The 12,612-nt window shown below is 41.4% G+C and overlaps 1 protein-coding gene across 8 annotated transcripts in view; it reads right to left on the minus strand.

Annotated features, from left to right (window-relative positions):
* Positions 1 to 12,612, minus strand: part of CACNA1B (calcium channel, voltage-dependent, N type, alpha 1B subunit) — a 305,196-nt gene that overhangs the window by 89,667 nt on the left and 202,917 nt on the right. For all 8 annotated transcript variants that reach the window (XM_010571032.1, XM_010571027.1, XM_010571030.1 and 5 more), the window contains one exon: positions 9,783 to 9,889. In XM_010571032.1, the coding sequence (XP_010569334.1) occupies positions 9,783 to 9,889 (107 nt within the window). The remainder of the gene's footprint in view (positions 1 to 9,782; positions 9,890 to 12,612) is intronic.

Below are 12,612 nucleotides of genomic sequence, written 5' to 3' on the forward strand. Positions count from 1 at the left end.
AAAGGCTGGAATTAGCACAAGAAAATGACTCACCTTGATTTTTTTTTTTTTTTAAGAAACTAGGTCCAGTATTTTGTCTTTAGTTTCTCACCAATTTAGATTATTTTTTTTAAATAATCAAAGAAAGAACATGGGAAAAACCCAACCCTCTGTATCTCAAAAGATTTTTGAATAAGTTTTGTTCTTTCAGAACAGATGACGATGGTTTTGCAGATCCTGGTCCTTACTGATACTAAAGGCACATGGTATTTTATGCTGTTTGAGTAACCTAAGGGACAAAAAGGAACAGGGATTTCTTTGCACCTTTTAAAAGCTCTTTTCAATTAGTAGATTACTGTTCAACTTCCATCTGTGCACAAAAATTAGACCACTTATCTATTCAGTATAATTACAGGAACAGCACTCACAGTGGGTAGAAACAAAGTGATATAAAGGCATCCTGCACATATACTAATATTCACCCAGGGAATGGGAGTCCACAGCACCTGCATGGCCCTAAAAAGAGTTGTTCCAGTTTATCTATTTGAATGCAAAATAAAAAACACATTTCTAACCATGACATTTATATCTAGTAAATAAGACCTTCAGATGTCTTTACACTTCAGGGGGGCTCTACTGATGCTCTGTAATGGCTGGTACATTTATACATTGCACACTGTTATGGGGTCTAGTCATTTATTTAATCAAAACAAGGGGTTTTGCTGGGGAAATGCTCTTCAGATACCCACAGAGAATAAAATGCGCACTCAGCTCATCTGTCAAAAACGGCCCTGGTTTGCATAGGAAATTACAAATTACTGCTCAGACGGTGCACAGAAATGTTAAAGAGGATGAGAATCCTCAGTCACAGCTCTTTGCAGTAAAAATCTATTCTGTTCAGAGAACAGATGTGAGTCATATCAGAAAAAGAAGCCTCTATTATACTGTCTGTATTGCTGGTAGGGAGTTAGCAACAGACCTCAATGGCAAACGCCTCCAAATGTGGGCAAATCCTCCTTCCAAGTGGATTCTAGTACCTACAGTTTGATTTCATCCTTTTAAAAGGCAGCTCTGTCTTTATAAGTTTGGAGAAGGGGCCAAATTCTTCATTCTTTCGAGTCTTTATTCCTAATTGTGCAAACCTTGCCTCGGACTGGTTTGGTACAACTTCTACTGGACCGAATTCAAGTGTTGGGGAGAAGGCATCTCAGCAGCACCTCTCCTCCATCACCACCTTTAACCATCCCCTGCCTCCTGCCAGGTGTAAGGCAGGGTGAGAGACCCAAAGGGCAGCAGACCTCTCTCTGCACCTTTCTGCCTGTCAAGACTCCCAGCAGCCAGGGAATAAATGAGCCAAAATCTGCCTTGGTCTATTTTATTCCCCTAATTTTGACTGTCCCAACCCTGTGAGATCTCAGGCCTTAGCACAGACATGTCACACTACTTTTGCTAGTTGCAAAAGTTCAATCTTGGTCACAGAAGCTAAACTCACACATCATATCAACATATTTTTAATACACACATGTCTACGATCCACCAGTGAACAAGGACCCCCAAAACACCCAGAGGGGAAAGGAAGATGTCAGGAAGCTGGTGGAGATCCTCCTTTGCTTCACTGTGCCTTTGATACCTGCTATGGTGCATATAAGGACAAACCCACGCCTGTTTGAATTGCACTTACTTGTCTCTCCAAAAGCATTAAAGAAGAAAGATAACATCAAACGGTAAAAGTATAACCCAAAGCAAAGACACTAAGATGGGCTGATGAGAAGCTGATGACGAGTTTTATTGTATTAGTCGGCAGGGAACAATGGTATTTTCTACAAACCTGCATAGGTGTCAAAGCGCACCCGTGATTCACAGCAAAGCCAGCAAGATTTGTTTGTTAGGAAGTGCGTGGAGTGAATGGAAGGTCTACCACTGTGTTCGCTCAACCACGGGTACATAGGAGCTTGCTGAGTGCCTCATTTTTACAATATCTGTAGCTTTAAGCTCCAACTCGAGAAGATTAGAGAGCACAGGCATAACCAGTGCTCTCATGAATGTAAGTTTCCCAAGGATATTTAGGCAGAGTTTTCCAATTTGGTCTCACTTGGGACCCATTTCCAGAAGTTTCTTTTAAAGTCCTCCTCCAGCTTTCATTTAAAGAGCACACTCACGGTGGGCCCCTGTTCTCCTATTGAACATAAGTGCAAACACTGGTGGAAGATCAAAGCCATCAGCCCAGTGCATAATGAACACAGAGAACAAAAATACAAGTGAGAACAAGACAAACCATCAAATGACGGCAGACAGGAGAAAAGGGAAAATAGTTAAGGAAGAAACAAAGGAAAATAATTAAGGGTATGGAGAAAAATGAAGGAAGGAAGGGGGAAAAAAATCACAGTTAATGTATGAAACACTACAGAGTTGCTCACGATCAAATCACAAGCATTATATGGCAATGTCGCACACCTTCCAGTCCTTCCACTGTACATTGGTCTGGAGGCTTTCCACAATGATGGGAATGATTTTTGGAAAAAACAAGGGGGGAGTGAAGGCATCAGGAGAAGGGGAAAGAGGGAGGTTTATAAATATAGCGAGATATATCATAAATCCATTTACTGAATATTGTAACAGAGAGCAACTCACGGTGAATTTACGCTGGAGACTGACGAGCTGCGAGATACAGTACCTCGAGTTTGCTTTACAAAACTGCACATGCAAAAACAAAACAAACAAAGAAAACAAAAAGTGAGAAAAGAAAAAAAAAAAAGAAGATAAGAGAAACCATAAAAGACATCGGGAGGAGACTCATACAGGCTGTGTCCTATCGAATGCAGACTGCAGCGTGCATCTTGGTAGGAGACCAGGCAAGCTTCAGAAAGTGTGGAAGCCACAGACAGACCACCTTCTAGTTAACAGGGAAACAACCAAAGAATCAAAAACGGAACCAAAACGGAAAAAAATTAAAAGGTGAACCAAAAGCCACATGATGATATTAGGACTTTATGCCTCCATATGCTATACTCACACAATGAAAGTCCTCCGCAGAAGTCATCTTTAGGACCTCAGGGTAGAGGTTTTTGTAGAAACAGGTGGTGATTGCTTTTACAGCTGTGTTGCAAGTAATTATTTCAAAGTGGAAGCAGGATACTAATTCCCACTCTGGCCTCATGACACGAGGAAGAAGCCTTAGCACGGAGAAGAGCATGGGCTGGAGGGAGAACCCTGGGCCACATCCAGAGAACCAAAATCCACTGGAGCCCCAGCAGCTGATGCCAGGCTGCTTCTCCTTGGTCCCTGCCTTGGATTTGCTCTTCAGAGGCACCTACCTCTCTCGTCTGACAGGCGCGGGGATGTGCCTGAGCTCAGACTGTCCGAAAACAGCTCACCGTGTCTAAAAACCATAGGCCTGCTGCAGCTTAGGCAGGGCATTACACATTATTGAAAGGAGCTTGCTTCAGTTCACAAACAATTTTGTAGATTCTCCTCCATCCAGTGTTTCTATAAACACCATTAATGTGGGGGTTCTAAATATGGAAACCGCCAAGTTACACAGAAAAAGAGTATATTCTTCCTTTGGCAGGGAATCTACAGAAAAACAGGATTCTAAATATCTTGATAGATCTTGGCTTGAGGTGCTGATTTTTTCATAGTTCTGAACAATAATTTTTATAAATCTACTTCATCCAAAGAACTCTCCCCAAGAGTAAAAATAAATCCCTTCACCTCCTGAATTTGCCTTTTCAGTTGCAGCATTTTTTCTCCTGCTTCCATGAGAGTTTTAATCTGTTAACAATCAATGCTAGCAAACCAGAAGGTCCAGTTAAAATCTAATGCTCTTTGGATATCATACAAGTAGAGTTTTAAATATACATTTACTTAAAATTAATGGATTATTCTGAACAGAAATGTTGGCCCAGGTAAAGTATATAATACAACAATCCAGAGGTCAAGAAACCTGGAACAAATATAAAAGAAATTATGAAAGGCATCATAAAAGTTTTGCTTGGAGCAATAATCTGCTGAACAGTCAGGTGAAGTATTTTGCCTGAACTTCAGTATTTCTACATTTGTACTGTGCCAAATGAAATGGGAACAGGAGTCAAAGTGGGGTTGGCATGCCCTGCTTTCTTGCCAAGAAAATTATTGTTTCCAGGTTACTCAAGCTGGGGACCCCTCTTTGGCTGGGTGCTGAATCCCCAGGATGTCAGCTAAAACCTGCAGAGAACAAGCCCTGCATGAATGCCTGAAGTGTAGGTAAGAAATTTCTTGTGCAAAACAGGTAGAAAACTCATGATGGAGGAGAATATACTGGGCTGCTCTGAAAGTCAGCACCAACACTGTGCAATACCTGTGGAAATTTTGCTTCTAATTGCTGAAAGCAGATCTCAACATCCCTCAGTGCGAGACTTGAACAAACCTTTGCATTTATCCCTGCCTTGTTTGGTGCAGTGCAGGATGGAGGCCATGCTCTGAACCTGCCAAGTATCTTTGTAATCTGGCCAGCCAACATTATGCAAGTCCTGCAGCATTCCAGGTTCACTCCTCTGCTCCCATTGCTGGAGTCTGCTTTTTTGAAACCATAAATTTGACTAAATTTGTGCTGGAACTGCAGGGTGTAAAGCCATGAAGCAAAGACAGCCTCCTTTTCCAAATCAAAGTAACAGAAGTACTTGAGCCTTGCTCAATGCTACTTACCATCCGTGAGGGACAGAGTACAAGTGAGAGGCTTTAGGTGTAGCTGAGTCAGTGTTACACCAACAACAAGGGCAAAAAGGTAAGCTAACAGGAGGAATCACAGTACCTCACACATGAACACACTTCAGGGGAGAAAAGAAAGGGAGGAAATCACAAGCCAGCAAGAGAAAAAGAACACCTCTCCTAGTCTACACATCACCCAGCACAGGACATTTTATGAGCTGGGTGTTCAGGCACACTTCTTGCTGGGTCCTGTTGGGTACCGACAGCCCAACAGGAATTTGGAAACAGACCACAGTATTCCCAAGACAAAAGGAAAACAGGGAACCTATGAGATGGAAAATGTCCTGGAGAAACAGAGCAACATCCCACCCTTCATCCCCAGACCTGTACAAAAGGGACAGACAACTCTGAGAAGTCACTGTGAAATGATGTGCCACCTGTATTTGCTCTTGGCACTTTTCTAATGAGTAGTCAACTTGCTCACATTAACAGGCAGTATCCACCTGTGGGTGTGCAATTAAAATGTAAACTGCTTTGAACAACCATGTGAGGGACCAGCAGAAACCAGTCAGAGCCTGGAGAGAGGAAGAGGTCTTTAGAGGTTGGCAGGCTGTCCTGGGAAGCATGTATAACTTTGAAAAACAGTAGTGGGCAATTCTATAGCCCATGTTTTGGTCTGGTACCCACACTGCATGAGTGTCTCTGCCACTGTCAGCAAAGTTTCATCCACTGCATCTGGGAAGTTCTCCTCCAATCCAGAACTCATACCCTATATCTGTGCTTAAATAATTTCCTTGGATCTGGCTAAAATTGTAACCCATTACCACACAGAATTAAAAAAAACCTGTAAGTAACAAAATGCAAAAAGTTTCACTCAGCATGACTTCAGCATAACTACCTAGCAGGTTCCTAAAAATTTAGCATTTGCTTGCTGTTGTGATTGCTATTTTAAGACTTTTCCCAAGAAAAGGTGAAGAGAGGCCATTGGAGAATACATGGGCTCTGGGTGCCAGGTGAGCCACAGCGTGTCCTCTCCGGCTGGTCTGCTGGCCCACGCCGGGCTGGGTGTGCTTAATCACAGCCCCTTTTGTACATGCCATTGGTGCACCTCTGGCTGGAATAGAAAAGGTGGAGGAGGAACACAAATGCAGGTTGTTCAGGCTTCAGGTTAGGCAAATACAGAAAATAAAACCATGGTTGCATTGGGGTCTTCATGTGACCCACAGGAATGAGCCTGATGGTTCTCCCTTCCACTGGCATCTTTACAGTGGCATCACAAAGTGCTTTGCACATCCACTGCCTGTGTAATTGCTCCCTTTTCCTCCTCCTCCATTCTGGCCACCAAGGAAACTGCACCAATGGTTTGCTCTAAAGACCCATCGGTCTGTACAGTCGCTCTGTTCAAGAGGCTGAGTGGTTTAAATGTTGTACTAAACAGAGGATCTTAAAGACAATGCTGGGCAAACTGAATAAACCCAGAAACTCACCTCCAGAAACAACAAAGCAAGGAAAATGCTAAACAGAAAACAAAACAACAACAAAAAAAAAAAAATCACAAAAATAAGAATGAAACAATGGGCTCAAATTAAAACACAATAACACATGTTAAACAGATATTCTGTTTTAAACCAAACATTGCAACAATGACAAAAACAAGGTACCATCCTAGTTTTTAATCCTGAAAAAAACACAAAACAAAAAGGCCCATTCACGATAGAGTTCACCAGGTGAAAAAACAAACTACAGTCAGACAAATCTGTTCACGTTAAGTCCCTTTGGTGGAGCAGAAGACAAACCACAGAAATCCTGGGAGATCGATGAAGCAGGAGCTACAAACCAAGTGCGGGTAGAATATTAGAATAAAGCACTTTGAGTAAGTTGCAAGAGAGACGGTATCTCAGCGCCACTGTAATATAATGCGTATATTATTAAAACAGATCCCCATGACACCGTAGTGCTTCACCATCTATTAACCACAATTCGTGGCTCACACAGCAGCCTACTGCATGTGTAAAGGTGAAGGTACTTCTTTGGACCCTCCAAGCAGGCTGACATGCTAAATAAGCAACCAGTTTCTTATGCCGAGGAAATGACATTTTGCAACTGGTGCAATGAATTGAACATTTCTTGGAGCTCAGTTATGAAGAGAGGCTTGAATGGCAGAGGAGAGCAGAAGAACCGGTGCAGATAAACTACAGGCAAAGGAGCAGACAAACCGCGAGTGCGCACTGTGTTTGCACAGGAAAAATGCCAGAGGTGGTGGAGCAGATGCAACACTACGGAGTAGGGAATGGCCTGGAAGGAAGCTTAGGGGAAGATAAACGCTCTCAGTCCTTGATGTAGGACTGACAAGGGAAAGAAGTAAAAGAGCAAGCACAGCAACTCGCTGGTGAAACAACAGAACAACCAATATGACTTTCCATCAGACTCATCCCCAGGATGGATTTATCACCTCCATGGGAGGTGGACAAGCACACTGGGAGCATAAACATCAAGGCTAAGGAAATGCAAGCCATAGAGCCCTCTACTAACACCTGACCTGTGTTGATTGATGCAGGTAGAGAAAATGTTGATGTTTTCAGAACATTGATCCATGCTATAGCTACCTGTTGTTATAGAAATTCATTTTCATATGTTATGAAAATAAAATCGAATTATAAAACTAAAAAATTATTCTTTAGGAGAAAATAAAATTATAAACTGATAGGGTAGACCCACCTCTGCAGCAGGCCTTTGGTAGTTCAGTCCCAGTTTTTCCCAGCCCCTGCTCACTACCCACTTAGGGGTACCCAAGCTCTACAGGTGTTTGTTTTTTGCGGTGATATTTCCATACACCAAAAATCCCATTTCCAAGCATGCCCAGCGCTTTTTCATTCTCATCATGTTCAGCTCTGAATTGCATCAGAGGCTTGATCTGACAAGTCTTGCCACCAACATGTCATCTGCTCCATCTTCAGGACCTCTGAGTACCTGAAGAGCATAAGAAATGAAGCAATGGGGTACACTTTGCTGTCAACCATGGGTCCCTATCATGAGCCCCACTGTATTGGATAGAGATATCTAAGGGATAGGTGCTGCAAACCTGAAAGCTGTAGCTGCTAAGCCCCTTTGGAGTTCACGATGGATGTATTTATGTATTAAACAAACTGCTTTGGCATGCATTCATTAAATATCTTTTGGATCATGAGCCAGCAATCCATCCATACACCTATTTCTGTCTCACAAAACACCTAATTTCTCCCTTGCCTTCTCCTCTACGTCATTATCCATTTGGTCATCAACCTATTGACTTTAATGCATTTTTTTTTTCCCAAACTAAAGCCCTATGAGTTTTGTGAGTGGCTTTGTAAGCATCTCACTGGCACTAAAGCAGAGATAACAAGAAGTCACGCGACAGTTGCTAGATGATGGCTCCCACACAGCATGCACGATGTTGCCGTGGTTAGTAGATGTAGAAGCAATCAACCGCACTTTCAAATGTGCTCATTTGTAAGCCTAATTACCTGCCTGTACAAATGTGGCAGGTAGGGATCTGGGCAGATACAATTTGAGGCAAAATAAGCAGAAATCCACAATTTTGTACTCACTTTCAATTGTGGTCACAAAACTGGCCCTGTGATATTCAAAACCAGGTGAAAGCCTGGTGAAAAATCATGGAATAAGGTTATTTTAAGCAACTAACAATGTGGTGTGAAATCTTAGCTCCATTAAAGTGGGTTTGGGGTTTTTTCTGATTTCTAAGAAATCTTCACATGCACTATACTTTTGATTAAAGAAGAAGAAAATAAGCAGCAGCATCTTGCATTTTAAAATAACAGTACCAGGAAATTCATCAAAGAACAAGAGCAAATATCCTCATTTGACTTCTTTTCAAGACTGGACAGGAAATCATTGTAAGAAAAAGATTAAATTTAAAACCAACAAACAGACACAGCATAAATAGAAGCTGATTAAAGCAGTAATAGCAAAATAAAATGGTAAGAAGAATAAAATAGTCAAATTAAATAATATTCTTTTCCTTCACATATAATGAACTGGCTCTGTTTGGCCTATTGACTTTGATGAAGTGGATTAAACTCCCAGTAACAGGGGCCTCGAGAGATTTACACTGAAGGAACAAACAGGAATCCTGCTGCATTTCAGATACTTTGCAATAAAATTTAACAGGAAATTTCTTTTTCTATGCTTGAACTTCTCCAGCCTTTGGAGGTCTCCCCTGCAAAAGGGGTCTGGAAAACATCAGCAGCTCTGAGCAAAATGCATGACCAATTTTTTTCATGCTGGTAGCCCTGATGCTAAAATTCCAGAAGAGGTAAATGAACCTTTAAGAAGAACATACTTTTCAGTAAATCCATGCAAGGTAGGCACGTCTCAAACACAAGCCCATAATCCCAGGCAGGCAGAACTCTGCACTGACCTCAGCAACATCTGGACAAGTATTTCCACCTACGTATAGTTTTTTCACTTCCATTTAGATCAGTATATATGAAAAGGTGGGCCCCAAGGCAACGTTTTCTAAGGATTCTGGTATCACAGAATCTGTGCATATGTCCACATTCATGCAGAAAAGCCTGCATCTGAAAATGCAAATTGATGTTTCTAGCTACAAAGCACTAACTGTTCACATACATTATGTTATTCAAACCAGAACTCTTTCAAACAGCAAGGAAAGAGCATTCAAGCATATGTTTCTGTTTGATATTTAGGAGGATGCCTTTACACTTAAATTCTTGAAGCAAAGATCATTAAAGAACAGTTAATAAGTTATGTGCACACACACCTCTTGTAATTAAAAATCCGAAGTGAAACGTTAACACTTCACCTGGTGAAATCTATCCTAGTACAGATTAAAAAATTCCTTCTAAAATACAGTTATTTATAACAAGGCAAAAGATGAGGCATTACAAAGAAAAACAAACTAAAAGAAATACTTAATTAAATTCATGGTTAAGTGATCAGCACTGAAGCATTCAGTCTACCTAAAGCCCTGTCAGTAACAGAGATGGCATAAAAGGGCTCACAGAGCACTGTGGGATGCTCCACTTGAACAGACATATATCAACACTGAAAACCAGAAACCAAATGATAAAGTTTCCAAATAATAAAATAGTGCTTACGCGGCTATGGAAATGTTAGCTGCAGACATGGGGCTGACTTCTGCCACTTCCTTGGCCTTTTGCAGGGCGAGCTTTTGATTGGTGGCTTCCTCCATCTCCTCCTCATCCTGGTGCAGAAAATCAAGACAAATCAGAGCATGCATCATGTAACGACAATAACCAGAGCTTCCCAAGGCACAAGTCATATGTGACTGTCACCACCACACTGTGAGAACAGTGGAAACTCATTAAAATAAGGCAGAATTTCACAACTTCTTGCAAAGATCCCTGGGTAGGGTCTTAGTGCCAACAACAGCTGGTCAAGATGAGAAATGCAAGGTTTAGTAAAGCGCTCAGTGGATTTTTACCAAGATTACATCTCTCTCACAAACCTTTCTTACCTCTCTTGGGTCTCCTCTCATCGCTTAGCATTCGGGTAAGAGACTATGGCAGGGCAGGGAGAGACCTGACCATAAGTGTGATGTTTCTGGGGTGAAGTGAGCCCCTTTCATGTCAGACCTGCATGTGTAAAAACACTCTAAAGCTTATATCCTACTGAAATGGATGAGACAGACTCCTAAATCCTTCAAGACTTCTTGCCAATATGACTTTCCGGAAATAATAAGTCCTATAAACAACACTGGATTTGACTGGTCCTGCTCACACCAGTTTTACTCCAGATATTTCCACTTATTTCAGTTGAATCACTGCAGACTTACAGGGTGAAAACAGAAAGGACGAGCCATATTAAAGCACGGTCTGTAGATTCATGCATAGATCAGAAAGATGCTTTCTGTATAACCCCCAGATCATGTGGATTCTTAACCTCTATTGGCATTGCAAGTTCCCGCAGAGCATAACTGTGATTTATTTCCTCCTACCTGGTGTAATGACAAGAGAAATACTGCTCAAATTCAAACTACAGGAGCTTAAGCAATGAGATGAGGGCAAAAGGCAAAGGAACAGCCTGATTCATTTTCAATGGTCATCTAGGTTAAACTTCCTTTGAACTTTCTAGCCAGTCAATTTAGATAGCAAAATCATGGCAGGATAAACACAAACCCTCTGATGGCAATGTCAGCTTCACACATATTCAGGGAATAACCACACGTCAAATGAGAGCAGTCACAGGCTCTTCTGTCAAACTTTATGAAATGCCACGGGTTTACCTCTGCTCTTCAAAGGTAATGCTGTGAAAGAGTTATGCTTAAAATAATGAGAGCAGACTGTAAGACATCTAGCTTTGAAACAGGATGTCATATAGATTTATCCATTCTGAATACCATATGTATAAGCAATTCCTTGCTCTGACTTTGGTGTTATTTGCTTAAACTGAATTAATTTTGAAACTGTTTTCCTTTTCTCCTTTAGAAGGAAAAAGAAATGATGGAAAATTTATCAAAAAAATTTGCTACCATTAAAGTTTCAATTTTTTTTTTCCTTTCTGAATATTAGCAAATCTCTAATAAGTAAATTCTTACTGTAGTGATTGAAGAACCTGAGACAGGCCATGAAAAAAGCCCTGCTGAAAGATTATAAAAAGTCAATATTTCTCAACTGCCAACTTCCAGTGAATTTATCAGTGGTTTGAAAGCTTGTTGTAAATCAAGGGTATCTGCAGAGTATGAATCTTTGGAGGAATAAGACCCCCAAATAAGAAGGCTTTTAAGGTTTTCCTTTCATTCCATAGATATCTTCAAGTTGTTTCTTCTCTTGAGGACTCTCTAACAGTGTTAAAATCACATACATTCAAAGGCTCTTAATTTTTCTTTCTGTGCGCCTAAAGCACCAGGTGCAGGTTTGACTATCTCTTTAAAATTTGTAGTTTCAACTACATTCTCCCTGGCGCATCAGTAATTCTGCTGGATTCTATATCTCAAGGTAACAGCAGAAAATATCCATTGTCACTATAAACACAGCTGTCCCTTACTCAGAACAAGCACACTCTTTAGCAGATGACTGCTTAATAATATTTCTGTAGCATCTTCCACCCAGAGATTGCAGATCACTACAAAAATTAATTAATTTTTTGCCTGATACTTACACTGCCAGGTCTCACTAGGGCACAGGCTCATCTTGTTCTGCTTGAAGCATGCAGAGGTGTGACAGTGCATGACAAGCCAGCTCTGAGCTGTGATGGCAACATCTGTCCATCCCACCTCCCACCAACAGCCCAGACTGTCACCATCATTATATGGGGCAAGTGCATGTAAAGGCTCTGCCTCTAAGGACATCTATCTTTCATGTTTCCTTTCTGTTTTCTAGACCTCTACATCTTCATTTAAACCACTGTCCTGGTTTCAATTGGCACAGAGTTCATTTTCTTTCTAGTAGCTGGTATAGTGTTATGTTTTGGGTTCAGTATGAGAAGAATGTTGATAACACACTGATGGTTCCAGTTGTTGCCAAGTAGTGTTAATACCAAGTCAAGGATTTCTCAGCTTCTGACACCCAGCCAGCAAGAAGGCTGGAAGGGCACAAGAATTTGGGAGGGGACACAGCCAGGACAGCTGACCCAAACTGGCCAAAGGGATATTCCATACCCTGTGACATCATGCCCAGTATATAAACTGGGGGGAGTTGGCCGGGGGGGGCGGATCGCTGCTCAGGAACTAACTGGGCGTTGGTCGGCAGGTAGTGAGCAATTGCATCATGCATCACTTGTTTTGTATATTCCAATCCTTTTATTATTATTATTATTGTGATTTTATTATTGTTATTACTATCATTATTATTTTCTGCCTTTCTATTCTATTAAAATGTTCTTATCTCAACCTACAAGTTTTACTTTTTTCTCCCTGATTGCCTCCCTCATCCCACGGGGGGGGGGGGGGGGGGAGCGGGGCGGGTG

Source organism: Haliaeetus leucocephalus, unplaced genomic scaffold (genome assembly GCF_000737465.1).
Source record: "Haliaeetus leucocephalus isolate CR32 unplaced genomic scaffold, Haliaeetus_leucocephalus-4.0 Scaffold306, whole genome shotgun sequence".
Taxonomy (NCBI): Eukaryota; Metazoa; Chordata; class Aves; order Accipitriformes; family Accipitridae; genus Haliaeetus; species Haliaeetus leucocephalus.